The sequence below is a fragment of the Leucopleurus acutus genome (genome assembly GCF_964270905.1).
Source record: "Leucopleurus acutus genome assembly, chromosome: 11".
NCBI classification, from domain to species: Eukaryota; Metazoa; Chordata; class Mammalia; order Artiodactyla; family Delphinidae; genus Leucopleurus; species Leucopleurus acutus.
Genome location: NC_139152.1, coordinates 3628288 through 3643542, shown reverse-complemented (window position 1 = coordinate 3643542; position 15255 = coordinate 3628288). Strand labels below are relative to the sequence as shown.

Sequence of the window (15255 nt, the reverse complement as noted above, 5' to 3'; positions counted from 1 at the left end):
ATCCCTGGTCGGGGAACTAAGATCCCACTTGCCACACAGCGTGGCCCAAAAAAACACAAAAACGACAGAAACTGTGTATATTTCATATTAATAGATATGTAAACTTTATATAGAGAGAAAGAAATAATGAAGTAAATCTCTCCAAACTGGAAACAACCCAAAGGTTCTTCAGTGGGTGAATGGTTAAATAAACCATAGGACAACCATCGACACCATGGAATACTGCTCAGTAATGAAAAGGAATGAACTACTGATACAAGAGCAAGCTGGGCGGATCTCAAGGGCATCATGCCGAGTGCAAAAGCCGGTCTCAAAAGGTCACACACTGTATGATTCCATTTATGTAACATTCCCCAAACGACAAAATTATAGAGATAGAGAGCAAGTTAGTGGCTGTCAGAGGTTATAGGGGTGGGGAGGGGAAGGGTTAGTGTGACTATGAAGGGGCAGCAGGATGGAGATCTCCGTGGTCATGGAACAGCGGGGGTGTTTGCACGAATCAACACAAGTGATAGAATTACACAGAATTATACGCACACACACACACACACAAGCAAGTGCATGGAAACGGGTGCGATCTGAGTAAGGTCTGCGGATTGTACCAATGTCCATTCCCAGGTTTTGATATTGTTCTCTATAAGATTTTTACCATTGAGGAAAATGAAAATGTCCCTGGGTGAAATGTACACGTGACCTCTCTGGGCTACTTTTGCAACTTTCTGTGAACATATAATTGTTTCAAAATGGAATCTTAAAGAAAATTCTATATAGAGAGAAATATTGAAATAAAACATCCTAAGTTTTAAATAGCTATTGTGTCAAGATGGTAGAATTAAAAAAAAATTTTTAACATCTTTATTGGAGTATAATTGCTTGACAATGGTATGTTAGTTTCTGCTTTATAACAAGTTGAATCAGCTATACGTATACATATATCCCCATATCTCCACCCTCTTGTGTCTCCCTCCCACCCTCCCTATCCCACCCCCTAGGTGGTCACAAAGCACCGAGCTGATCTCCCCATGCTATGTAAACATTTTATCTATTTATTTATTTATTTGGCCACGCCACGCAGCTTGTGGGATCTTAGTTCCTCCACCAGGGATTGAACCTGGGCCCCTGACAGCGAAAGCACAGAGTCCTAACCAGTGGACTGCCAGAGAATTCCAAAGATGGTAGAATTATTATTTTTTTCTCATTAAAATTCTCTTTTTAGGGAACTCCCTGGCAGTAATTCAGTCTTGGGCCCACGGTGGAAGGTTTAACATAAAGATACAGAGTCTTATCTGTATCAGCACTGCTGATACACCACCCAGTTATTCCAAACAAGGTTTGTAACTATAACTAGTTATAACTATAACTAGTGCAGAGACGCTGGAGTCGGGTGCAGAGATACTCACCCTCAAAGATGGGGCAGATCTTCCTCCAGGCTGTGATGCCCCCCTGGCTGGTGTACTGGCCTAGTGCTGTCTCCAGGAGAAAGACAGGAATGCCACAGGTAAAGAGGAAGATGAGGTAGGGGATGAAAAAGGCACCTGCGGGTGGGAAACAGGCTGTCCATTATGTGGCACTAGCCTCCTTGTGGTCCACGGTCATCTCCCCCCATTACCACCCCATGCTTCCAGTCAGAATCCCGGGGATGGGGACTGCGCAAAATGGCGGGGACATCTGTCTAGATGTCTGGAACCACGGCAGAGATCAGGTGTCACCAAGTTACTTAGGACCTAGCCAGTCACTTCCTTCACTCTGAAGTTTCCATCTATACCTTCCAAGGTTTGGTCCCCATCAACTTCAGTTGCTGCCCAAATAACACAGAGCTTGTGGCCATAGAAGAAGCTCACCAAGTCACAGATATCCAGGAGCATTCCCACAGCCCACAGTCTATAATTTTTGTCAAGGAAATGATTGCTCTTGATGGTAGAGAGGGGCTTTTAGCAGACTGAAATCAGATTTCCCTTAGTAATCCTTTCTGCTTCTGTTTTCACAGTCACTGCCTGAGACAAGTCTACTGATGCCAGAAATGCTGGCATTTGCTCCACCATAGACCTCTATCTGCTGGCAACTGGGCAGGGGAGTTCACAGGAGAGTCCCAGGGGGAGAGATGTGCACAGAGAGACCCAAGTGCCTGCAGAGGGTCCCCTATGAGCTTGAGTGCTGGTCAGCACATGCGTGTGAGGACACTACCCAAGGAGAGGAAAGAATCCCTCAAGAAGATAGAGCCTGGTGGTACTCACGCAAGGCTGGGGACATTCCAAAGACTTAAGGAAGAAATGACACCAATTCTATACAAACCCTTGCAGAAAATTTAGAAGCAATTCTTTCCAACTCATTCTACGAAGCTAGCATTACTCTGACAACAAAAGTAGATAAAGACAAGAAAAGAAAACTATAGATCAAACTTTCATGAACATAGATGCAAAATTCTAAACAAAATTTTAGATATCCAACAATATATATAAAAAAAGTAATACATAGTGGAGTTTATCGCTGGAATACAAAGTTGTTTTAACATTCAAAAAAAATCAGTGGATCATATTAATAAATTTAAAAAGAAAAACCATATAATCATTTCAATAAATGCAGAAAAGTATTTGACCAAATCTAACAGCCATTTCTGATTAAAAAAAAAAAAAAACTCTCAGCAAGTGATGAATAGAAGGGAATAAAGGGCATCTACAAAACACCTACAGATAACATCATACTTATTGGTGAAAGACTGCTTAACCCCTAAGGTCGAGAGTAAGACAAGGGTGTCCAGTCTTACTATTTACCACTTCTATTCAACATTGGTTCCATCAATATTGATTCTAGTCAAGGCAAGAAGGCAATAAAAGGAATTAGAAGTTATTCCAAAAAAAAGTTATTCAGATTAGAAAAGAAGAAATAAAACTGCTTTACTTGCAAATGACATGATTGCCTATGTAGAAAATCCGTTGGAATTTAAAATAGTCAAACTCATAGAATCAGAAAGTAGAATGGTGATTACCAGGGTCTGAGGAAGGGGGAAACAGGGTGATGCTGGCCAAAGGGTATAAAGTTTCAGTTTTGCAAAATGAATGAATCCTAGATATCCACTTTAACCATAGTGCCCACAGTGAACAATATTGAATTGTTTTCTTAAAATTGTGCTAAGAAGGTAAATCTTATGTTGTGTTCTTATCACACACAAAAAATTAAAATGAAAAAAAGAGGACAGAAGGAAACTTTTGGACGTGATGGATATGTTTATGACATTGATTGTGGTGATGGTTTCACAAGTATATGTTTACCTCCAAACTCATCAAGTGGTATACATTAAATGTGTACAGCTTTTTGTACATTAGTCATACCTCAATAAAGTGTATTTAAAAAGAAAAGAAAGAAAATCCTTCGGAATGTACCAAAGAGCTGCTAGAATAAATAAGTTAATTTAGTGAGGTTACAAGATATAAGATCAGCATAAAAAATCAATTGCATTTCTTCTACTAGCGCAAGCAATTATAAATTACAACTTAACAAATAATACCATTATAACAGCATCAAAGAGATGAACTATTTAGGAATAAATTTGACAAAAGACGTGTACACTCATAACTGCAAAACATTGCTGAGAGGAATTAAAGAAGACCTAAATAAATGGTGAGGCATACCATTTTCATGGGTCAGAAGACTCAATATTATTAAGATGTCAGTTCTTCCCAAATTAATCAATAGATTCACTGTAATCCCAATCAAAATCCCAGCAGACTTTTTTGTAGAAACTGACAAACGGATTCTAAAGTTCATATGAAAATGCAAAGAACCTAAAATAGCCAAACAACTTTGAAAAAGAAGAACTAAGTTTTAGGCTTACCTCTCCCTTATTTTCATATTATTATAAAGATACAGTAATTAAAACAGTGTGGTTTTGGTGTCAAAATAAACAAATAGATCGACAGAACAGAATAGAGTCCAGCAACAGGGCCATGCACATTTGGACAATTGATTTTTGACAAAGGTGTAAAGGCAATTCATTGGAGAAAGGATAGTCTTTTTAATAAATGATGCTAGAACAAGTAGATATACATACACACAAAAAATGAATTTCAATCCATACCTTCATTTTATACAAATATTAACCCAAAATGGATGGTAGACCTAAGTGTGAAACCTAAAACTATAAAACTTCTAGAAGAAAATATATGAGACCTTGGGTTAAGCAAAGATTTCTTTCATGTGACATCAAAAACATGAGTCATAAAAGAATAAATTCATAAACTGCACTTCATCAGAATTTGAAACTTCTGCTTTTCAAAAGACATTGTTAAGCAAAGGAAAAATATAAGACAGAATGAGAAAAAAAATTGCAAAATGCATATCTGATAAAGGACTTGTATCCAGAATATATAAAGAAGTAGCAAAATTCAATAGTAAGAAAACAAACGACCTATTTTTTTTTTTTTTTTTTTTGCGGTACGCGGGCCTCTCACTCTTATGGCCTCTCCCGCTGCGGAGCACAGGCTCCGGACGCGCAGGCCCAGCGGCCATGGCTCACGGGCCCAGCCGCTCCACGGCATGTGGGATCTTCCCGGACCGGGGCACAAACCCGTGTCCCCTGCAACGGCAGGCGGACTCTCAACCACTGCGCCACCAGGGAAGCCCTATTTTTTTTAATGGTCAAAAGATTTGAACAGGTTTTCACCAAAAAAGATATGTGGGCTACAAATAAGCACATGAAATGATGTTCAACATCATTAGTCAATATAAATTTAAGTGACAATGAGGTAATGTTCACACCAATTAGAAAAGTTAAAATTAAAAAGACAGACCAAGTATCGGTCAAGTTGTGGAAAAGCTGGCACTCAGATACGCTGCTGGCAGGAAGGTAAAAATGGTACAACCATGTTGGAAAAGTGTTCCGCAGTTTCTTAAAAAGTTAAAGGTGCCCCTATCATATAATCCCGCCATTCCACACTTCAGTGTTCCCTTAAAGGAGATGAAAGCACATGTTTATACAAAGGTTTGTACACAAAAGTTCTTAGCAGTTTCATCTGTAATAGCTAAAGCCTGGAAACAACCCAAATGTCTATCAACAGGCGAAGAGATAAATTGTAGTATGTCCACATAATGGAATACTACCCAGTAATAACAAGAAAGGAACTACTGAGACATGAAAAAGATGGATGAATCTCAAAGTAATTATGCTGAGGGATAGAAGCCAAGTAAAGTATATACTGCATGATTCCATTTATAGAAAATCATAAGAAATGCAAACTACTATATAGTTTGGAAACAACCTGGAAAACTAGGCCTGGAAACGACCTAAGTGTCCCTCAACAGATGCATGGATAAAGAAAATGCTACATGTGTAATGGAATATTATCCAGCCATAAAAAAAGAAGAAATTCTGCGTTTTGCAGCCACATGGATGGACCTCGAGGATATTATGCTAAGTGAAATAAGTCACAGAGAGAAAGTACATACTGCACGTCCTCTCCTATGTGTGGAATTCATAGAGGCAGAGAGCAGAATGGTGATTACCAGAGGCTGGGGGTGTGAGGAATGCGGACATGTTGGTCAAACTTCGTTATAAGATAAACAATTTCTGGAGATGCAACATACAGCATGGTGGTTGCAGTGAACTATACTGTCTTATATAGTTGAAAGTTCTTAAGAGAGTAGATCTTAAGTGTTATCACCACCAAAAAAAAAAGGTAATTATATGAAGGAATGAAGGTGTTAACTAACCTTACTGTGGTAATCATTTTGCAATACATACATGTATTAAATCATCATGTTCTACACCTAAACTTACTATCCATAATATATCAATAAAGCTGGAAAATAGTTATATTTTTAAAAAACAAAACAGGTTTTTGGTTGCATTGGGATGGGGTAGCAGAGGTCAGGGGTGGGAGAGAGGGAAGGAGGAAATTTGGGAGAGTGATGGATACCTTCATTATCTTGATAGTGGTGATGGTTTCAAGGGCGTGTACCTGTGTCGAAACTTATCCAACTGTACACTTCAAATGTGTGCAAGTTGTTGTAAGCCAATTATACCGTCATAAAATTGCTAAAACAAAAGTTGGTGGGGAATAGGCTTCTCCAGCTCTTTGCCTCGAGTCCACGCATCCGTAATTCAGGCACTGAAGGAAACGCTTGGTGACCACAAGGGCAAAGAAAGATGGTAAACAATTCAGGCCCGTGAGTAGATAAATCAGCCCAAGCCTTGCTGGGCAGGAAGGGGAAATTAGGGAAGAGAGAACCCAGTAGCTGATATGAACAGTCCTGCTGGGAGCTGGAAACATCGCAGAGAGAGAGAGAGAGAAGACAGGGGGCGGGGGAGAGAGTTCTCAGCCTGGCTCAAGCCCTCATCCCCATCTTTGTGCCACCTGCTCTTCCCCAGTGAACCGAGCCAATGTTTAACCGCACTGGGTCCGGTGGTCAGTCTGCGCCCCTCCCCCTCTGCCTCCTTGAGCTCCTGGGCAGCTGGCCAGAGGGGACAAGGTCCATACCCGCCAGGCCGAGTCACTGGCCCCAAACCGGGGAGGGAGCTAGGGAAGAGACAGAGCCCAGGAGGGACCCAGGTGCCCACCAGGCAGTCCTGGGGCACTGCCTCTTTCCCCACCCAAGCCCCAGTCACCACCACTCAAAGACGGAGCCACTCCTGGAGACGGAGGATGGAGTCAGTTATCTGCTCCCCAAATCCCCCGTTTAGTCTCCTTGCCCAAATTCTAAAATGTCCTGGCATTTTTCCCCATGGGATGGGAGAGACCATATGCCCATCCTGGAAAGGAATCATTCTGCTGGACACCCTTCTCGATAGGAACACATTCTGTGGCGTCACCTGTAAGGCTCCAGGTGACATTTTTTTAGGACAAACTGACGATATGCCACATGAGCAGCACAGCAGTGAACATGCACGACTATTACATGCTGTAATCAACACTGCTGGACCAATACTTGGCATTGCTTCATTAACTAAAAGTGGTGACCAGTTGTCACGTACTCATAAAATAACCGTGACTCTTACATGAAGAAAAACGCTCCTTGTTTCTCTTCGTTCTTTAGTATATCTACGGACAACCTCAGGGCAAACGGGGGCCATCTAATTCCCTTGACATTGGTGTCCCCATGCTCCCTCTCCCTGACATCCAGAGGTGGGCTCTACTTGGCTATGGCCCTTCCCTCTAAGATCCCGGCTTTGAGAGGTCCAGCTGTGGTACATTCTGCGGTAGCCTCACGTGGGTCTCCAGCCCCAGGCAGCCTGGGTGTTGGGCAACTCAGTCTGCCGGTAGCCGGTGTCCAGGGAGCTGGAGGGCTTCCAGCTGAAGGCCCAGGTTCCGAAGCAGCCAGGACTTGGGTATTTGGGCAGAGCCACCAGTTATGTGAGAAAGAAGGACATCAAGGAGACTCCAAGCTTCTTAGCCTTGTAACCAGTCTGCTTCCCCCCTTAGTCCCCTGCAATCAGTTCTCAACACAGCAGCCAGACAGTGTACAAGTGTAAGATTGGCCCCTCTGCTCAAACCCCTGGCCCGCCTCCCCATCACTGGAGGGAAAGTCAGAGTCTCACAGTGGCTGACAAGCCCTGGGTGACCTGCCCCCCCAAAGTGACTCCCCTCCAGTGGCTCCCCAAACACGCCAGCCAACCTCCTGCTTTAGGGCCATTAACACCTGTTTCCTCTGCCTGGAGCACTTTCCCCCTAATATCCATGTGGCCGGCTCTCACTCACCGGCAAGACTTCACTCTAACGTTCTCAGTGTGGCGGCCCGCAGCCCCCCTCCTGTAGCACTCAGGAACTTCTGATATGCTATGCAATTTTCTTGTTTACTGTGTTTATTGTTTATAAACAATAGGAGTGTAAGCCCCACAAGGACAGGGAAGGGGTCTGTTCTGTTTATAGATTATCACAACAACTCGGAATAATTCCTGGTAGGTGGTGGGTCCACAGTAAGTCACTGTCGTTGGGTGACACAGTCCGGGCTTGGCTGGCCTGACTGTCGAAAGCCATGGGGAGGGGGGCGGGCAGGTGCTCGGGGTAGACTGGCCACAAGGCCTGGACGGCAGGGAGGGCGCTTATCTAGGAGGTGGCTGAGGCGGGCGCCCCCTGCACCCGTCTCCTGATGGATTTTAGACAGGCTTCTTGGTACCACTTTCTCAGCATCTCTGGTTTTCGACTACAGTGTTTCACCGTTTCCCTGTTCCTCTATCATATGCTTGCCTCAGCCTTTTCCCTGCTCTGGGACTCACTTCTATTAGGATCTACCAAACGTTAAAGCTGGAAGGAACCGCAGAAGATATCACTTATATTTTTAGATTGGAACTGAAATTACGCTTTGGGGACGTTTTCCTCCCTGACTTCCCCACCAAACAAACATTAATGATAATAAAGTCCCGAGTTTATCCCCCCAGCCAAGCACAAAAGTGGCTACTTACAGCTATGAAGTTCAAGAAAGGGCCCAGAAAAAAGCAGGCTGATGACACCCGTGACCCCAGCACCCTCCTGCAGAAGCTGCTCAGAACGTCCCTCTCGCCCCCAGGACTCCAAGCCCCAATCTGAGAACCACGGGTTTAAATAAAATCACTAAAGCAGGAGGATGGGGTCAAACCAACCTAGACGGTCTCCGTCCTCCCCACCCCCTTCCCCATGTCGGCAGTGAAGGGTCCTGTCATAAGGAGGCCTCTGTCCCCTCTCGACAAAGAGACGAGAAGGTGACGAGATGAAGTGTGGGACCCGTGCTCTGGGGGGAGGGGCCGAGGGGGTAAAGGGGACAGAAAGGTTGAGCCTCTGGGAACACCAAAACCCGGAAAAGCGGGCCTGTCTGGGCCCCTCTACAGGCCACACGGGTCCCGGGTTTGTCCCCTTCACACTGGCAGGGGCGCCTCCCGCATGTCCACCCGGTGGCCCTGGCTGACTCATGCCCTTCAGAGCAAACCCGGGCATCGGCCTCGGCCCCGGCCCCAGAGCCCCTCCGAGCACTTCCTCCAGCTGCTGTTGTCCATCAAGGAGAGAGAAGAGGAAGCCCAAGGCCTTGTGCCCTATCGGGGAAGAGACCGGGGTGCTGGCCTAAGGATTCCGCGGACCGTTCCGTGAGCCCCGAAACGGCTCGTGGGGACCGGCGTGCTGGAGGGCAGGCTCTTCCCGGGCACGAGGTGGCCACCCTCCTGCCTCTGCTCCCCCCGAAGCACCCACGTGAGGAACCAGGGGCCGTGGACACGCTTGCTCCCGGCCTGCCTTTCCCCCGAGACACGGCCACACCTCCCTGGGCCGCACAAGCCTACACAGAGCCCCGAGGCGGAGCTCAGACGTAGGCCTCCCCTCGACAGGATGACCCCGTGTGCCCTGCCCAGGCCCTGCTCAGCCCAGTGGCTGGCACCAAGCCTGGGACCCCCCTCCCACCTCTTCGTGCCACTCCTGCTAATTCCCCAGCCACCCTCACCCAATTCCTGAGAGGCTTGGGGAGAGCGGCTCACCTCCCGACCTTCCTGCCGCGTGAGGAGCTAAGCTGGTTACCGCGTTCCAGACACGGAGCCCCAAGGCCCGGCTTAGCCCCCAGACTCCTTCTCCTCCCTGAACGACAAGCCCCGTCCCTCCGCCCTCGGGCCTAAATGTCTGAACAAGCCGGCGGAGGGTCCAGGGCTGGGTCGGGACCTCCCTCCTTCCCTCGCAATGTCAGCCGAGCAAAGTCCTGCGGCTTCAGGCTGCCGGCCAGGAAGTCTTGTGGAGAGGGAACACATCAGCCCATTCCCACCCCTCTGGAAAAATACAAGTTAGCCTCCAACCCCACGGCCAATCCCCGGTTGCCACAATCCTGAAAGTAAGACTATGGGCTCAGAGCATCTGTGTGTCACCCCCTTCCCATGCTCCCTCTTCCACCCCGCATCGCATTATCTCCTCAAAACCACTGAGACTGGGCTCACACACGGAGGCCCCCACACCCCACAAAGGGGTAGGTGTGGCATTAGGGTTCCCTCCAGGCCTCGTGGCCTACAGAACTCCCACCCCCTCGGCCTGTCCCCGTGACCCACCTTGGCGTTTCCCCTCCTCTAGCGCAGGCTGCAGCCTCCCATAAAACCAGCCCTGGGAGCCCAGCCCCGCTAAGCTCTACCCACCAACGAGGGGACCTTCCGAGCCCACTGCTCGGCCAGAGCACTTCACACCTGGGAAATCCCTCTGGGGCTCCCCAGAGGCCCAGGAGTGCCTGAAGGAGAGTCCCCGGTGGGAAAGTGACCAGCAACAGGGGCAGTGGAGTGGCTGCAGCACCTGGAATGGCGGAGAATGAGAGGCAGGAGAGACGCAGCAAAGAATTAGAGTTCATGCTCCCCCCACACACATTTCAGTGGGAAAATCTTAAAGGAAGAGCCACTGGTATCAAAGGTGACACATGGGGGGACACATGTCACAGAGCAGGGGGAGGACAGGAAGTCACGGCTACGGAGTCTCGAGACCTCATGGGACAGTTGGGTGCCGACATCCTCTTCAGCATAGCTACCGTTCGTTAGGTCCTTTGCACACGTGACCTCTACGCGTTACAACAGCCTTGAAGGGCAGGTAGAACTATCTCCGTTGACAGCATTTACCTGAGCTCCCAAGGTAAGGCTTGCCTGAGATTACAGGGCGTAAGTAGCAGAGGCAGAACCCAAACTCCCATCCGTCTGGTTCCCAGCCTATACCCATGTTTCTCTGAAGCCACAATAGGGACCCCCCAGGAAGTCGCCCCTCTGTCTAGGTGTCTCTCCTGCAGTGCCCTGAGGGTCTTTCCAACTCCAGTATCCTCTGCGTCCATGGGACTCCCCAGAGGGCAGTAAGTGCGTGAGATGGAGACAGCCTTGGGGTGGGGGTGGGGGGCGAGGGTGACACAGTGGTTCTCACCTCCCCCGTTTTTGTAGCAGAGGTAGGGAAACCTCCAGACGTTGCCCAGCCCGATGATCTCCCCGGCCACGGACAGCACGAACTCCATCTTGTTGTTCCAGTGCCCCCGCTGCAGGCCGCCAGCCTCCTCCGCCTTTTCCATGCCTGGGCACACTGGTTTTGTCTCTCCATTACTGGTTGTGCTCGAGACCCTGCTATCCATTCCACCTGGAAAACAAGCAGGGTGCTCCGTTACTGCTGGGAAGCCTGGAAGGAAAGCTGCCCCCTTCCTTCGCCAGGAAATTCCCTAGGGAATAGAGCCCTGGAAGAGATGAATCCTACTCCTGTCCGCAGATCCACGTCCTCCTTAGCATCTCTTGCTGGTAAAGGCTGGGTAACAGCTGCTGAGAGTATATATCCCTTTCATGTGTCAGGAAGAAAGTGCTGACCCTGAGCCACAGACACTGCTCCCCTAGAAGGTTCCTTGGGTTGGGCTTGTGGACACGGGGTGTTCATGTGCCCCAGGTTGTCGGAGTTCTCCCTTCCACCCTACAGCCAGCTTCGTCTGCATTAGCATGTGCCTCAGTTTCTCCATTCCATGTATGGGGACAGTCACAAGGATAGGAGTTGAATGTATCCTCAAAGTCACCAATTTCCCTTTTGGGAATTTACCCTAAAGAAATAATTGTGATGGTTGGTAAAGATTCAGCACTGAGGAAGTTCACTGTTTATAACAGCCAAATATTGGAAAGTATATAAATGTTCAGAAATGGTAAATAGGTTAATAAATTAAGGCATGCACGATGGACTACTATAGAATCATGAAAAAATGTGTTGCAGAAGAAAGTGTAGTGAAATGAAAAGTTGTTCACAATGTGTGAAGTGAAAAGTTAGGAAATAGCACACATGACATGATTTTGCTGGGAAAATACCTTATGAAGCATTTGTATTCATGAAGATTAGGATATCCACCAGTGGATGGGCTATAGGCATGTTTTCCTTATCTATATTTTCTACATTTTCATCGAAGAACATGTTTTATTTTGTAATAGGAAAATAAATGTCAGTATTTTTGGACCCCTGCAAGGGGGTGAGAGTGGTTGAGCGGGACCAAGCACTCTGCGTAAGATGAGCTAACTTTTGGCCGCACATACGGCATGGGGGATCTCAGTTCCACGACCAGGGATCGAACCTGTGCCCCCGTCCCCGACTGGGAGCACTGGACCACCAGGGAAGTCCCAAACTCTGGGTTCTTTTTTGGTGGTGGCCGGTGCACGACTCTATTAAGTAGAGAAGGCAACATAAAATGAATACAGAGCCGTAGTGCTACACCCTTCCTGGCCCTTTCCTAGACTCGTACTGGGATTGAGGATGCGACTGGATGTGGCCCACGTTCAGTGAACAGCTACTGTAGACTAAGTGCTTTACATAGTTATTTCGTTCAATCCACACAGCTCCGAGACGTGAGCAGTATTCCCTCTGCTTTGTAAGCAGGAAGCTGCAGTTCAGAGAGGCTGGGTGACACGGGTGCAGCCGTGTGGCACAGCCGGGACCTGAGCCCACGCTGCCTTGCTTGTTCACTTACCTCCCGCAGTCATACTGGCTGGTGGCATCCCCGACTGTATACGGCGGCCCCCTCTCTGGAGAAGTGGGTACACGCACTTCTTTCTACTCCCCGAGGAACGTTCGCATGAACACAATTTTCTCACAGGAGCCCCAACTGGCCACAGATTCTCCTGTGGCTCTGCCTTCCCAGCGGGGCTTCCCCGAGGGATCCAGAAAGTCAGAGGGAGGTCAGGAACATATTGCGTATTTGATAAATGAATGGGCTTCAAGGACTGTGGGTTCAGAAGGAGAAACCCAAGCAGCTGGCCCCCAGAAGCTTCCCCAGTCCTTTGGAGAAGGTCTCCTCACGTCTTGTGCAGGTTCTGGGGCTGATGGATGTCTTCCAATGATAAAGCACCATCTCCCTCACTTCTCCATTCCCCCAGACCCTAGAAGAACAGACCCCTAGGGACCCCTGGGTCCCTTAGCCGCGCTGGGTACCAGTCCTCAGAGCAGCATCGTGCGACTGAAGGACAAGCCTGGGTTCAAATCATAGCTCTGCACCAGAGGCCACACGACTTCAAGGAAGTGAATTAATTACTCTGAGCCTCAGTTTGTGCGTCTGTAAAAGCGAGGGTGACGGGATACACTTAGCCATGAAGATTAAATAGGAGATATAGAGAGATATAGAGATATATGCACTTCATAGTATAACAGCCATGAAGATTAAATGAGGAGATATAGAGAGATATACGCACTTCATAGTATAACAGCCATGAAGATTAAATGAGGAGATATAGAGAGATATACGCACTTCATAGTATAACAGCCATGAAGATTAAATGAGGAGATATAGAGAGAGATATATGCACTTCATAGTATAACAGCCATGAAGATTAAATGAGGAGATAGAGATATACGCACTTCATAGTATAACAGCCATGAAGATTAAATGAGGAGATAGAGAGAGAGATATACATATGCACTTCATAGTATAACAGCCATGAAGATTAAATGAGGAGATATAGAGAGAGAGATATAGAGAGATATGCACTTCATAGTATAACAGCCATGAAGATTAAATGAGGAGATATAGAGAGATATATGCACTTCATAGTATAACAGCCATGAAGATTAAATGAGGAGATAGAGAGAGAGAGATATAGAGAGATATGCACTTCATAGTATAACAGCCATGAAGATTAAATGAGGAGATATAGAGAGAGATATAGAGATATATGCACTTCATAGTATAAGAGCCATGAAGATTAAATGAGGAGATATAGAGAGAGATATAGAGAGATATGCACTTCATAGTATAACAGCCATGAAGATTAAATGAGGAGATATAGAGAGATATGCACTTCATAGTATAACAGCCATGAAGATTAAATGAGAAGATATAGAGAGAGATATGCACTTCATAGTATAAGAGCCATGAAGATTAAATGAGGAGATATAGAGAGAGATACGCACTTCATAGTATAACAGCCATGAAGATTAAATGAGGAGATATAGAGAGAGACATATGCACTTCATAGTATAACAGGCACTCAAATTTTTATTTTCTTTTAATCCTGTCAAAAGTTTTATGTTCTTTCAACTTTCAATCTTGTCTCAGAAAAGAGAGCCTTGATTTTCTTAGAAGTAAACCCAAATGTCTTTCCTCTCCGTCTGGTCTCTTTCTCCAAATCACATTGGCCCTTAAATCAGCGGCCCACTGAAGTTCCAGAAAGTCAAGACAATAGCATGTAGTCTTTGCACATCACACATAAATGTCATAGTTTCCAGGAGAGGATCCCAAAACCCTTTGACTGTAGGTCCCGTGAATCCTACCCACCTACAGTCTGAGACCCAGAAGCAGGAGCAAAAGAGAAGAAAACAGCACCAACCTCAGCGCAGCTGCTACCAGAGGTCCTGTCAGAGGGGAGAAGAGCTGTCCAGGGGGAAAGGGAGGTGCTGCCTATTTAAAGTGTGGCTCCCACTCCTCGGGCACTTGTAATTCTAAACTTGACCCCGCCCACATTCCGCCCTCCGTCCCCTGCTCCCTCCCCCTCCGCTCCGCTCCGCACAGACACTCAGACACACACACACACACAGAGACACACATAGACAGACACACACACGCACGCACACGTGCACACACGTGCACAAGCGCGCTTGCACTTACCTGCATATAGAAAAGTCTGAAGAAGTGTTCGCTGAACGGTTATTAGTGGCTACATTTGGAGAGTGGGGTTGGGGTCAGGAGAGGAAGTAAAGCTTTTTAAGCTTTAGTATTATTTGAAGTTTTAAATAATGTGCTAGAATTGATTTTTTAAATAATTGTCTCCACCAACACAGAAAAGGAAGTGTCAAGGTTCACAGCAAAGCAAAGTCCTACCCCCATCAGGGCACAAGAGCTGACAGATGGGGAAGAGGACGGCGGAGGGTGGAGTCATCGGAGCCCCAGCCCCACCAGGGCGGATGTGCAGAGTGCGTGGAGGCTGCTCGGGCTCCAAGGCCCCGTGGTCCAGGGTCTGGGTCCTGCTCCTACCCCTTCCCAGGCTGAGGCCGTGAACAAGGTGTCCAGCTTCCAAGAGTCCTATTTTCTCACCTATAGAAAGAGGAGAAGCGAATGGACCTGGAGATGATCATACTAAGTGAAGTAAGTCAGACAGAGAAAGACAAGTACCATAGGATATCACTTATATCCTAAATCTAAAATATGATACAAATGAACTTACCTACAAAACAGAAACAGACTCACAGACACAGAGAACAAACTTACAGTTACCAAAGGGGAAAGGGGAGAGGGAGGGATAAATTAGGAGTTTGGGATTAACAGATATACATACTATATATAAAATAGATAACCAACAAGGACCTACTGTATAGCACAGGAAACTATACTCAATAT

The 15255-nt window shown here is 46.7% G+C and overlaps 1 protein-coding gene across 1 annotated transcript in view; it reads right to left on the bottom strand.

Annotated features, from left to right (window-relative positions):
* SLC6A13 (solute carrier family 6 member 13) overlaps positions 1 to 14350 on the bottom strand; it is a gene marked incomplete at its 3' end in the record, with an annotated part of 33300 nt that extends 18950 nt beyond the window's left edge. The window contains exons 1-3 of the mRNA XM_082849826.1: positions 14249 to 14350; positions 10833 to 11039; positions 1401 to 1535 (exon numbers count right to left, since the gene is read on the bottom strand). Of these exons, the coding sequence (XP_082705952.1) occupies positions 1401 to 1535; positions 10833 to 11034 (337 nt within the window). The 5' untranslated portion in view covers positions 11035 to 11039; positions 14249 to 14350. The remainder of the gene's footprint in view (positions 1 to 1400; positions 1536 to 10832; positions 11040 to 14248) is intronic.
* Between the last annotated feature and the right edge of the window lie 905 nt (positions 14351 to 15255).